Genomic DNA, 13,828 nt, shown 5'->3' with positions numbered 1-13,828 from the left:
TCAAGTAGACCTCTTTGCCTGCTTTGCCTCCTTTCTGAACAAACAGTTGGCAAAATTCTGCTGAGGGACTCCATGTAAGAAAGCCTGGTAGACAGATGCCTATTCCTTTCCTTGGACAGGAATGCTCCTCTATGCTTTTACACCCTTTCCACTAATATCCAGGGTATTTCTGAAGATTTAGAAGGAATCCCCCAACATCACTGTGGTGACTCCTTTCTGGTCCAGGCTGTAATAGTTTTCCTTTTTTTTTAAATGGCCGGGGCAATTACTACAAGCTTCTATACAGAATTGATTTACTCACACCAGAAAAGGGATGTTTAATACTTCAAGTGACTGCCTGGGTGATAAGATATTAATTCCCTTTAAGCACCTATTTACTGAGAATGTGCAGCAGGTAATTTTGGAGGCAAGAAAGTCTGCTACTAGAAAATTATACATTAGGAAATGGAAAAGGTTTTCTAGTTGGTGCCAACAATAACCAGCACCCGTTCAGAGCAAGTGTTTCTTTGCTTTTTTCAATGTTTGCATGTGTTACTGCCCTTTGGCCTTTCTTACTACTCCATCAAGGTTAATTTATTGGCCATTTCAGCATATCTGCCACGGATCCCCTTCTTTGAATGTAGTCTCATGTCATAGTGTTTTTGAAAGGGATTTGCATAAGAGGCCTCCAAGAAAACTGGTGACTTCTCCTTGAGATCTTAATTTTTTGTTTAAAAGGCTAACAATTGATCTGATATAGTCAGTTTTCATTCATTGCTCAATATATGGGTTTGGATCCGATCCTCAGATTCGACTTGGCCACTGTTTTACAACTCATGGATACTACAAGCTCTTGAGCTCCTCACTTACCCATAATGCTGTAGTCTCCCTCATTCTCCAGATCTCATTTGCCATCATTGTGTACAGATGTGGTCACTACAGCTGTCAGGCATGAGTTTGAGGAGAAAATTTTTTTCTACTTTATACCTTCTACTATTAACAAAATGTTCATCTTTATCCTCCATGTACTTAGTAGTAGTAATTGTATACCTTTCATCTTACCATTGGTAGCTTTTCATTACCATTGTTGGTAATCTTCCCTTACCGCTTGTTGGTAATTTCATCAATACCGTTGTTGGCACCGCCTTTGCTCTTTTCTGTAAAAATAATACAAAAAAGTAGTTTATTTCTATTTTTTTCAACCTCTCTGTTTTAACTTCCTTCTTCCTGTTGCCTCCTGAAAGTGGGAATATTTCTACAGGTTGTTTGGTGTGTTAAAATGGTAGATAAACCATCAGGGTTTAAGAAATGTAGGAAATGCAGGCATAAAATCCCATTGTCTGATGCTCATGACCTCTGTGTTTATTGTTTTGGACCTGAAAATTTGCAGTCTTCATTTAACCCTACAATGTTGCTAGACTGAAAAAAATAAATTAATTTTCAAGGGCTTTCTTCCCTTTGGTCAGGCTTTGGAGAATCACTTGCTGGAGCTCAGCCCTCCAAATCTGACATCTGAACTGCTCAAGAAGACCCGAAAAACTCCATATCCTAAACACAAGCCTTCAGATCCGACTTCTTCACACGCCAGATATGTATCTTCAGATCCAACACATGTTGACCCTAAACAATTACCTAGGGCTAGGTACGCGTCTTCCCTGGCTCCTGTACCCTCATGGCTCCCATTGTCCTTCCTGGAAATATGCCGTTCATCTTCCCTAGCCTCTTCCTGTTTGTACAGAAGTCTCACAGAAGCCAATGCAGACAGAAAGATGAAGAAACACTAATTCAGATGGGAGTTCTTCCGGCTTCTACCCCACAGGTCATGAGACCTTAACTAGTGCAACCCACTGGTTTTGGTTCCATTTCCAATCTGTCCCTTGGTTTCAGAGTGTTTGGATCTGAGACTCCCAGTGCCATCTGTTCCAGATCCAAAGATGCCTCTATCTTTGGATCTGATGTCTTCTCTGAGAGCTCCAGCTCCAAGTGTACTGGAGCCAGATGACGTTCTGACCTAAAGCTTAGTTGTCAGATCCAAGGGGTTGTGGTAGACTCCAAGGTTGTTGGAAATATTTTTGCGCCTCAGAGCCTCGACATTCAATAGCTCGGTTCCGACTCCTGCCTTGGATATGATGTCCTTGGGACAGAAGCATGCCTTCTCGGCTCCAATAGTTTCCTTTTCATTTAGGTATTCTGCCTATGAGGTAGCAGAGAGACTATTCTCAAGAGGAATTGGCATTCCTGGAGGCATTTGGTACTGGCCCATTCACTTCCTGGGTGACACCACCCGCTGATGCACTCATTGATTTTATCTCTCAGTGGGTGTGGAAGGAACCTGAATCTATTGAGCCAATCCCCAAGAGACCATATAGGATCCTGGCGCCACTGAAGGGAAGGGAATTCTGGAACAAGGAAGTACCCATGCTTGCTGTGGTCATGATAGCAGCCTCCGAGAAAGAACTCATGGAACAGAATTCCTCTATTCATCCCCCTAACTGGGAGTCTAAGGCATTAGACAGGTTTGGGATATGCCTCAGCGTCGTTTGCACGCAGGTCTCTGAATTACTTGGAGCACTTCACCAGATTACAGACGGATATGATCAAGAAACTTTCAGAATTTCTCTCAGGGACCAGTACTTCTGAGGAAGAGTGTTCTGTTGCTTCACATTTGGCAATCCTTTAGTCTATTTCAAACTATCCATGAGGCTTATTTTACAGGAGCCTCAAGAGCAGTGGGTTCAGGCATTTTCACCCTGAGGCATGCCTGGATGTGTCTTTGTGATTCTGCAGAGTCATTCAAGTCATCCTTCACTAAAGCTACTTTTGACGGAAGTTCGTTATTCAGCCCCAAGGTAAACGACACACTCTCCAGGTGCAAGCAGGATGGTAAGACCCTGTCTGCAGTGGGCATACATCTTTCGACTCCTCAAAGAACCTTTTCCAGGAATCATCAAGGTGATCAGAAAATGTGACTCTGGGAAATTCCAGGGTCTGTTCCATGATCCACATGGAGAGAGTTCCCCCAGGGAGATGCCACCCACATAGTAGAGGAGGCCCACAGAAACACGAGTTCGAGGATTCTTTCTCCAACAGACCCTATCAGCACTCCTGCAAGGAGGCCCAATTGCCTACCTCTGGAGGCAGTCGAGGGTCACTTATCCCTGCATCACTGAGCCTGGCTGGACATTACAAAAGACACTTGGATGCAGGGGATTATTTCCAGAGGTTATATAATTCCCTTTTCCCCTACCTCCTCTTTTACCAGACAAAATTCCCAATGTTCCACACAGTCAGAGGAAAACAATTCTGGAAATACAAAAGGTGTTAGAAGAAAGAGTCATCCAAGAGGTCCCTTCAGATTAGAAAGGATCCAGAACTTACTCAAGATAATTTTTAGTGCCAAAGAAAACAGGGAACTGGAGACCAACTTTGGATCTCAGCATTCTGAACAAGTCAGTTCAGCATACCAAGGTCTGGATGGTCACAGTTCAGTCCATTTTGCCATTCCTGTACAAGGATGACTGGATGTGTTCAATAAGATCTCCAGGACATGTACTATCAGATAAAAATAAACAGATGGTCCAGGAGATATCTGCCCTTTGGTCTGACCACAGCCCCCAGATTGTTCACCAAGTGTATGGCAGTGTTAGCAGCTCACTTGAGACTACAGGGATTCTACGTGTTTCGATTCTGGGTGTTTCCCTGTCTAGATGACTGGCTCATAACTGCCTCGACCAAGCCTCTTCTGATAACAGCTTGAGACTTTGCACTCCAGATTTGTCCCAATGTAAGTATTACAGTTCACCACAACAGATCTCAGCTTCACCCATCTCAGACATTAGGATTCTTAGGGGCCTTCTTCACAGCATCAGTAACAGTAACAGTTTCTCTCCCTTTGTCAAGGGTTCAACCTGTTCATTTTCAAGTCAAGAGAATAATCCAAAACTCATTCCTGTCAGCCCAACAGATTTTATAGACCCTAGTATCGATATCTGCAACAATAGTTCTAGTTCCGCTAGCAAGATACAGTATGAGAATTCTCCAGTGGACAGTAGTAACCCTGTGGTCCATTTTACATCAACCTATGTCCACCAAAATCATTGTAACTCAGGCCTGCAAAAAGTACCTTTGGTGGTGGATTCACTCAGATCAAATATTGCAAGGTTGTCCATTCATGCTCCCTCAGCCCAAGGCCATAGTGACTACAGATGCTTCCCGGATTGGGTGGGGGGGCATTTCATGGAGAAGACTGTTCAAGTCGCATGGTCCCTTGAAGAGGCCAATTTGCATATCAATGTACTGGAAATGAGAGCAGTACTGCTAGCATTGCAGGTGTTCCAAGACTGTATCCCTACTGGAACTATTGCAATTCAGATGGGCAACGTGTATAGTATGCTACATCAACAAACAAGGAGGAACCAAAGCTTACCCCTGTAGGGCGAGCTCTTCAAATTGATTTCTGGTAGCAGTGCACATATTGGTGAAATCCATTATGATAGCAGACAAGTTGAGTAGGTCCATGCTACTACCTAACGAGTGGTCTCTCAACAAAGAAGTGTTGGAAATGATATTCCGCCAATGGGGCCAGCCATGCTGCAGCTTATTTATATCTCCCCTAAACAACAAGTTCAGCAGGTTCTTTGCCCTAATCACTTCTATAGCTTTCTTCCATAGTGTCACCTTGGATGATATTTGTATCATGGGCATTCATAAGTAATTTTGCAAGGCACTATAAAATGAACATAGCTTCTTGGTCCAAGTTTTCTTCAGTGGCTAATATTATCAAAAGTATGTTCCCTTAGAGCACCTACCGAGGAGTGTTAACCATGAAGTCTACCCTACTGGTTACTGAAGATGGATGTCATCTTTTACAAGATATAAAAGTTAAATATACTTAATGTAATGCCAGATATGTTAGCTGAGGTCTGTCTTCAGAAATTGCCCCTTCCTTCAGCCATCTTCCTGTTTGTTGCAAGCCCTGTCTTATTTTGTTGTTATAGATCATTTGGTTCAGAAATGGAGAGAGATGTTACTAAATCATGGGCAGAAGTTGCCATGAAGTAAACATCCCATGGAAAGACTCATCTTTCAAAGAAGACCGTAATAAGACAATGCCTATAATAAGAAAAGGGTCTTCATGCTTAAGGTAAACCTAGAACATGGTATCCTGATTAACATGGAAATGTTTTACCAGCCAAGCAGCTGTAGATTTGCAGTATAAGTCCTATTGATTACTAATTATTATAACTCATAGTAGAAAAATGTTTGAAATTTAGCATGTTGTATATGTTAAAATGGTATGTATATTTATATTCATTTATTTTTAGGACTGATTAATGGTATTAGAATATATATGGATTGACTTATTTTGTTCATTGTTACAGAAAACCACAGACTGGAGTCTACTTTTCAGAACCATTTAATACTCAAGGTCTTAGTGGTAAGTTTAAACTTATGTAGTTTTTATCTTAATATTTAATTTTTTAACTCTCTTGATGCTTTAATTCTGTCTTTCTCCTTTGTATTTTTTGCGGTTCCTCAAATAAAAATGAGAATTAATGCAGTAAAAGACTGAACAAATTTATAGGAACAATAAAAGTCTCTTAATGAGTTACAGATCAGAAACCACTGAAAAGCAGTGAAATTATGTTATGTATTTAGCCAGTAATTTACTAAGCATGATTGATCATTAGATACTTAAATTGTTTACTAACTCGTGAATGGATTTTACCTCACAATTTGAATGCAGTGTAGCATATTGTATAGCATCTGAAACAGCAGACTTCATCACAAGAATGTATATGTGTACAGTAACTGCGTATTTAAAGTGTGTCTATTGCATATTTAAGATATACCAGAAGTAAATGCATAAGATACCCCTTGATTTAATTTTCTCACACACTGGCAGCCGGAATCAGAATAGTACTTGTTACCGTGCTCTTCGTACAAGCTCAGCGGAATCTTTCTTTCTGTTTGACATTCTGAAATCTCCACAATCGGCAAAGCAACTTTTCAGTTTGGGTGGTCCCTGTTTGCTGCCTCCTGCTTTCACACTGCTCAGCAAAAAACAAAGTCACCCAGATTCCCTCAATGTTTCCAAGATAGATATTTCATTTTTTCAGCTTTTGATTTATATATTTAATGTTTGTTCGCCAAGTAAATGGGCAAGTCTTAGTATCATTTGCTCCAATGTCCCAAGCCAAAAGGTAAGTACAAGTGAAAACATACGTGATACAATCATATCAGTTCACAAACAAGTACACAAAAATAATGTTCATATTTTTAGAGTATATCAATGTAAAATAATATGCAGTGTCCTATGTATTTAAGATCACATGTAGCCTAGAAAAGGCTGTAGTTGTAAGTAAGTCATTATAGAGAAATAAAACATAATTATCATATTGTCTGAGAATAGCAAGACATATCTTGCTGTGCCATTTAGCATCTAAGTACATATATAGTTACGTATCCTATGTAGGGGAGGCAAAAAAGAAGAAGATTGCCCACTCCTTAATCTCTCTTTGTCCTACTGTAAGTGTGATATTAGAAGCATTAGTTCAAAAGTCTGTAATGGGGAATGAGGAGAGGGATACGCAAGAGGTAACCTGTACCTTGAAGCAATTACATTTGTTTCTATTGACAAGATAGGAGTAAAGAGATTTATTGAATATTTTGAGGTGTTTTATTTGTTGATATCTACGGGTAGAGCAGTCCAACAAGCTGGGGCAAGTTTGGAGAAGGATTCTTCACAGGCATAGAGGGTAAAAGGAGGCCTGTGAAGTTGGAGTGAGTCTGAATTTCATAGAGAGTGAGAAGGGCATTTGATGTTCCTATTTTTTTACATTTTTTTGCAGTAGGTGTCAGTATAGTTTGTGTAAAAGTGTAAACAGGAGTGCATTCAATAGAAGAGATGCCTCTACACTCATGAGTAACCATTTACTTTTGTGTAAGGTGTAGCCATGGTGTTCTCTGTTGTTTGCAAGGTGACTAACTCTAAGTATCTGTTTTTCTTCCAATTGTAGTTGAGAGGTATTCTGTGATATGCAGACAGCCAATATAGAGAGGCTGTCTGGGGAATAGGACAATAACGGTAATGCCACATCTGGTATCCTGAGTTAGCAGATTGGAGATTTTGTATGAGATTATTAGCAGGGCAATCACTTTGCATTGTATAGATTCAGTATAATTGTGAAAAGTGAGATGTAGATTGAGAAGGAGGCCTAGGTACTTTTGCTCCTTGACACAGGGAAGAGGATTACATGCTGTGTCAGTAATACTAATACTTTGTAGTAATGGAGTTTTTTGTTGCTACCAAAAAGCACTTACTGAGCTTTACTGAGTGTTCACTGAAAATTTGTCATTCTAGGGCCATTTCCAGATGGCAGAGGAGTCATTTTAAAGCTCCTTTTGTTGTGTAAATGCAATTTAATTTGCTGTTGTAATGACAATGTCATCTGCGTACAGACTGCAGTTGGTATGTGGCAAGTACTATAAAGGTTATTCATGAAAAGGACCAAGTACAGACTACTGTGGGATGCCTTTTTCGGTTGTTATTTTGTCTTTAATTGCTCCAAGTATTTTGGTTTTCTAATACCATGATGGGAATGGACCCCATTCCTAAGTCAAAGTATGATTAAAGTTCATGAAATTAGTTTTGTTTCAATCTTTGATGATAGCCAGAAGTGCTCTTCGCAGTACCCGCAGTGTGCCCAGTAATGATTCTTTCTGCAATTCATACAGTGTTACATGTATCAGTAATATTTCTAAGTATGATTGCAAATTCTTCTTTACAAGACTGTTGCTCTGGTTATCCTTCTTCCACATTGCCCTTGTTTCTGTCTGCAGTTCCTGGTATTTTTTGACTTTGTACGTCTCTGTACATAAGACAATGTAGTCAGTGGTTGCAATAATTTCAATAATCAGTGCTACTCTTGTTTTCATTTCATAGACTACTATTTCTGGTTCTCTTACATATATTTTCTGCCAATATTAACCTTTCGTCTTTTGGTTTAAATGCAGCTCTCCTTAACCATTCCTGCATTTGATCCAGATCAACATGAGGTTGTTCCAAGAGTTTTACTTGCAACTATATTTATGCATTCTCCACATTTCTTGCCTTCTCATCTGATCTTTCACCTTATATTCTTTCTTTTGTTCATAGGTTCATACGTGTTTACTAGGTTAACGACCACAAGGGCCTTTATAAGCCTAGCCATGCATCCCAAATCTTTGACAAGTTCTGATACCCTTGATAAGTGTAAGCATGGGCCTGGGAGATTAACCATTTACAGGTTACCTGTGTCTATTAGAGACGTAGGTGCCAAACCAGGGATGAATTTCCAGTTTCCCATCCAATTGTCCAAGTTGCACTTGAATTGAGTTAGGGAAGAACTCTGCTTCATATGGATGGGAAGCCTGTTCTATAGATGGGGTAGTCCCTGGGATACATACCTACCTATCTCTCCCGCAGGTCCTATTTATATCACAGGCAAAGTTTAAGTTTTTAGAACTGGTAATTCTGGTGCTGTTTGTTTTGTGGATATGCAGGAGGTTCAGCAGAGTGAGGTCTGACAATGTCCTGTATGCCAGGCATAGATCTCCCCTCAGTAGCTTGTAGGAGACAGAATACAGGGATAGAACCTTCAGACAGTCTGCACAGGGCATTTTACTTACACCCTGTATTCTTTTAGTGAGGAACCTCTATGGACATCCCAGTTGTTGGATATACCTGGCTAGGTACATACCAAAGGGGACGTTGTACTCAGTGATAAGTCTGATGAGTGCCAAATACAGTGGAACAATTACTTCCTTAGACTTATATGCCATACCTTTGTTTAGAAGTTGTGCAATATAGAATGATTTCCCCACCACTGTAGACACATGATGGTCAAAGGCTAGATTACAATATATGTTTGTCCCCAAATCCCCGAGTACTGGGTCAACTCTAAGGGGTGTATTGTCAATATGATAATTACCAGAGATGGATAACTTCCCAACGGATACTGTTATGCATTTCTTGGCATTTAGTTTTAGTCCATGGCTCTGAAACCAGTTGTCTGTCTGTGTCAGCCCCTCCTGGAGAACATTTGTGTCAGTATGAGATTCAATGACAGCTCCTGATTTGCAGTCATCTCCAAATTTAGTCAGCCAGAGACCACTGACATTGCCTTGACTTCTGAAAAGTAAATGCCAAAAAGGAGCAGCCCAAGGACTGATCCCTGGGGGACTCCACTTGTGACTGGCTTCTTTGTAGAGGTGGACTCCCTAATTCTAACTTCCTGGGTCCTGTTTGTGAGCCAGTTGGCTATCCACCGCGTAACATATGGGTATATACCTAACCTCTTGAGTTTATCAACAATGCCCGAGTGGGGTATTGTGTCAAATGCCTTGGCCAAGTCAAGGTAGGCAGTGTGAATGATTTTGCTCTCATTCATTGCTTTGGTGATGCTCTCAGAGAAGTCCACCAGGTTGAGTAGGAATGATCTGCCCTTGATGAAACCAAACTGAGTTGGGTACAGTGTCTGGAGGTATACTATATCTCTATTGATCATCTCCATGATAATTATTTCCATGGCTTTACATATAAGACTAGTGAGACTTATGGGTCTGTAGTTTCCAGGATCTGAAGATGGCCCACCTTTGTGCAGAGGGATGACTGTTGCCTTTCTCCATTCATGAGGCATGAAGCTTGTTTGGAGGCGACAGTTAAACAGTAATTCCAGAGGCCCTGATAGATCATGTTTCATGCTGTTTAGAAGGCATCCTGGGATATTGTCTGGGCCTATTGATGCAGTCTTCTTGGTCTTAGAGAGAACATTAAAGACCTGTTCCCTAGTGATAGTAGGGGCAGTTATATTTGATGATATTTCCTGAGGGAAGGTCTAGGGGGAGAGAGGGGCAAAGTTGTAGCTGAATTTATCAGTCAAGAGGTTTGCTATATCTCCTGGCTCTGTTGCTGCCTGATTTTTATCTGTGTCTGGTTTGATTTCCATTCCCACTTAACACCAATATGCTACTGCTAAACTTAGAAGGGAAGTCATCTTAGACTTATTCCCCTCATGTTTCAGAACTTTCACTACATTTGGGTCTTGTGAGGTCTGCAGATATGTATGCAGTCCCGTAATTGCAGGTCAGTACATTATCAATTTTGAGGAGGCCCATGCCTCCTTCAGAACAAGGAATATATAGTTTTGGTATACACTGATTTTTTTGTAAATCATTTGATGAGCTTGAAGCATCTTTCTTGTTTTCCTCTCCAACGTATCCAACACCTTTTGAGGTCAGTCAGTCACTCCAAAACTGTAAGCTCAGACAAGAAGAGCAACTTGGTTTATAGCTTGGACTTGTTGCTAGATGTCAACACTGTTTTCAGTATTAATTTTAGACTTCTGAAATACTCCTTGCTAAGTTGTATTCACATTTGTTCATGTTTTATTGTTGATCCTTTGGTATTTCTCAAATATTTATACACTCCCTCTTGCTCAGGTTCTTTTATATCACATTCCTGTCCCAAAATGATGTTTTCTTGGTGTTGCAGTTTTCCTGCTTTAAAGGTTGCTTTTGCACATTTATCAAGATCAAATGATATTCTTATATCATCTGAAAAAGTTTTGACCACTTGCAGATGTGCTTTCAGTTCCTCATGTGATGAACTATACAGTTTAGATGTCTTTACACTGTTGTTTTCTGGGAACCAAATTGTAGCCATGACCTAATCTGTTAATGGCAAGACAAAAGAGCAGTGGTGACAGGGAGTCACCCTGGAATATCCCACTTTGAATTTTTATCCCTAGAATAATAACTTGTCCTTTATCATAGCTTAACTGTCAAGTGGTTTGCTACTGTTTCATGGTTGCTGTAATGTAATCAGTCAGTGTAGGGTACATCTTACACATTTTTAAGCACTCATTTATCCATGAATGTGGGATACTGTCAAACACCTTTTTGTAGTCTCTCCATGCCACTCTTAGATTCTTCTCCTTTTTACAGTTCTGCATTATGACTTTTATTTAACAGCAAATGATCCTTTCTTTGTTCTGTATCACTTTCTTTTATTACCCTTTTGTTCTATTGCCATGATTGAGTTTTCTTCTAAATGACTATAAACTCTTGTTGGCATCAATTCCAGTGTATAGTTTGTATGTCATCGGAAGGCAAGTTATTGGTCTAGAGTTTTTAGGATAGCTTGCAGGCTTGATCTTTAGTAGCAGTATTGTATTTCCTGTTGTTAACCAGGCTGGTGTCTGTTTGGGGTGCACATATAAATAGATCTGATGTTGTCAGTTTTCATTCATTCCTCAACGGTTAGGTTCAGATCCAACACACAGATATGACTCTGCTGTTACACTAGCCCGTGGCCTTCAACAAACTCTCAAGCTCCTTTCATACCCATACTGCACTGTGCCTAACGTCTCTCAGATCTCTTTTTGCTGATTTTGCATCTAGATGTGGTCGACTGCAGCTCTTGGGCTGACTTAAGATAAATTAATTTTCTTTAAGAAAAATCTTTTTCTTCAATGCTAGCTTTTGGTTAATCTCTTGTTGTTAGATAGTTTAATCTGTATCTTAAGTGTTTTACTACCTTTATTCACTTTTGTTCTATTCTATACACTTGCTATGTATTCTACGCTACCATTGTTGATAGGCCTTTCCTATCCAGTTTTCCTTTTCGCTACAAGGGTATTATAACCCTCTAATTTCTTCATGGTTGCTTAATCTTCTTTTTCATATTGATAAAAAAGGATCTATTACCTTTTTCTTACTGGCTTTTTCTATCAGGTAATTGTTGTTGGTTATAATATTTTCACTGTTTTTTTCTTCTAATTGCTGCCGTTGGTTAGAAGTCTTTCCTGCATTTTTTCAGAGAAAGGATTTAAAAATGTGAGAGATGTGGGCTTAACATGCCTTTTTCAGATGCCCACACTCTCTGCATTTATTATTTAAGGTCTGAACATCTTGACCAGGATTGCAACGTTTGTAAAGGTTTTAATCCAAGAGCTTTGTCTAAGAAAAGGAGTAAATTAATCTTAAAGGGTTTCTTACCAACTATTAAGCCGTATCTGGAGTTCAGTCTCCTAAAATTAAAACTAAAGACCCTTCAGAAAGGTCCAGGTCTTTGGATTCTTCTGCTTCTACATCCTCAGAGCAGAAGAAAGAGAGGAAAAAGTTGGCTCTGAAGTCTCCTGGGATCTGACCATTTTCAGATCTGACCAGATATGTTTCCATTCCAACAGCTTTGGATCAGATGACATGTACTATGGATCAGACAGCCTTAGTTTCCAAAACATTATTAAGGACTGTTTACTATCTGAGCATTGACCCAGTCCTTTCCAGGGTGCCCTCCCATTTCCTCAAGAGACACTCCAAGTCACCTTTAGTGGTATCCTCCCATTCCTCCAGGAGTCTCACTGAAACAGATGTGGAAGGAATGATGGTGAAATTTTTCAGGAAGCAAATTCGGAAGGGAGTTCTCACGGTTCCTACCCCTTAGGGACAGGAACCTCGTCCATCTACCACTCCACCGATAACAGCTCCTTCTCTAACCCAACCTGTGGTTTTAGAATTATCAGATCCAATCCAGGTCCTTCTGGGTTGGATCCAAAGAGAGTATTATCTTTGGATCTGACCATTACTCTGAGTGCACTGGCTCAGACATCTTCAAATCTGGATGACTTGATTTGGTCAGATCTGAGGGGATAGGATCAACTCCAAGGTTTTCAGATCAGTTTCTTCTCCTTGGAGCTTCAGTGCTGGATAACTTGGCTCCAACTTCTGCCTCGGGTAGATTGCTTTTGGAGTGGAGGGAATTGACAGCCAGAAACCTGCTTTCTCAGCTCTGTTGACTTCCTTCTCTCCTGAGCAGTCTGCTTTTGAGGTTGTGAAGAGGGTTTTCTCTACTTCGACAGATCAGACAAGTCCTTCCCCCTCGGGTCCACCCTTACCTCTCAGATGATTTTGCACCATGATCCTTAGCATTCTACACCACTGGGACAGTCAGTCCAAAGCTTCCAGTCTACCCAGCAGGGTATTGTCATCTCTTCCAATACTTCTATGGACCATCTACCAAATAGGTCCCTAGGAAGAGGAAGTGCAAGATGAGGCACTTTGACTTTCCTTAAGAGTCTATCACTGAGGATACTGACTTTGATGTGGGAGAAGGGTCTTTCAAATCACCACCCAGTGAAGTCTCATTTCAAAGTCAAAATCAACTTTATTGTCATTTAGACCAACACAAGTGCAGGCTAAATGAAATTTCATTGTTTTGAGCTCAATGTGCAGACAAAAAAAAATATTAAAAAATATAACAGTATGTGATATTAACACTGACACATAAACAGAACTTCAGACTATATATGACATTAACATTAATACGACACTAGGACATAATTACAATTTTTGTATGTCCATCTATAGCAGCGCTTAGTATTGCACAGCCGATATTACATTTAGAGGCTTAAGCAGTGGTATACTAGAGACCATTTTGTTCATTGCACAGAAGGTAGCTTGCATTTCAAGTTATTGCACAAAAGTAATAAGCATTCCTGAGCTATTGTACAAGTGAGAGAATCTAGTAATGAGTTATTGCAGTTTAAGAAAAACATATTTCCTTCAGCCTCTGTGGCCACTGGCTAGGTGACCTGTTGGCTTGCCTTGCTGCTCAGGTTTAATAGTCGTATTGCAACGTATGCTTCTGTAGATCTTGCCCAAGACAAGCATGAGAACAGTCCCTGAGCTGGGTGGATTCATGTCTTAACAATCTTTGTGGCTCTTCCGGGACACCGTGCAGAGTGCAAATTCTGTGTAGATGGAAAAGTGTACATCATTATTCTCTCTGCCACTTTCTCCACCCTTT

The 13,828-nt window shown here is 40.3% G+C and overlaps 1 protein-coding gene across 3 annotated transcripts in view; it reads left to right on the top strand.

Annotated features, from left to right (window-relative positions):
• ANO10 (anoctamin 10) overlaps nucleotides 1-13,828 on the top strand; it is a 1,956,032-nt gene that overhangs the window by 600,347 nt on the left and 1,341,857 nt on the right. For all 3 annotated transcript variants that reach the window (XM_044065053.1, XM_044065056.1, XM_044065055.1), the window contains exon 7: nucleotides 5,361-5,416. In XM_044065053.1, coding sequence (XP_043920988.1) covers nucleotides 5,361-5,416 — 56 coding nt within the window. The remainder of the gene's footprint in view (nucleotides 1-5,360; nucleotides 5,417-13,828) is intronic.

This window comes from Protopterus annectens, chromosome 3.part0, assembly GCF_019279795.1.
Source record: "Protopterus annectens isolate FY-2018-M chromosome 3.part0, PAN1.0, whole genome shotgun sequence".
NCBI lineage: Eukaryota > Metazoa > Chordata > Ceratodontiformes > Protopteridae > Protopterus > Protopterus annectens.
The sequence above is the reverse complement of the archived record's forward strand: the minus strand, read 5'-3'. Positions and strand labels throughout refer to the sequence as shown.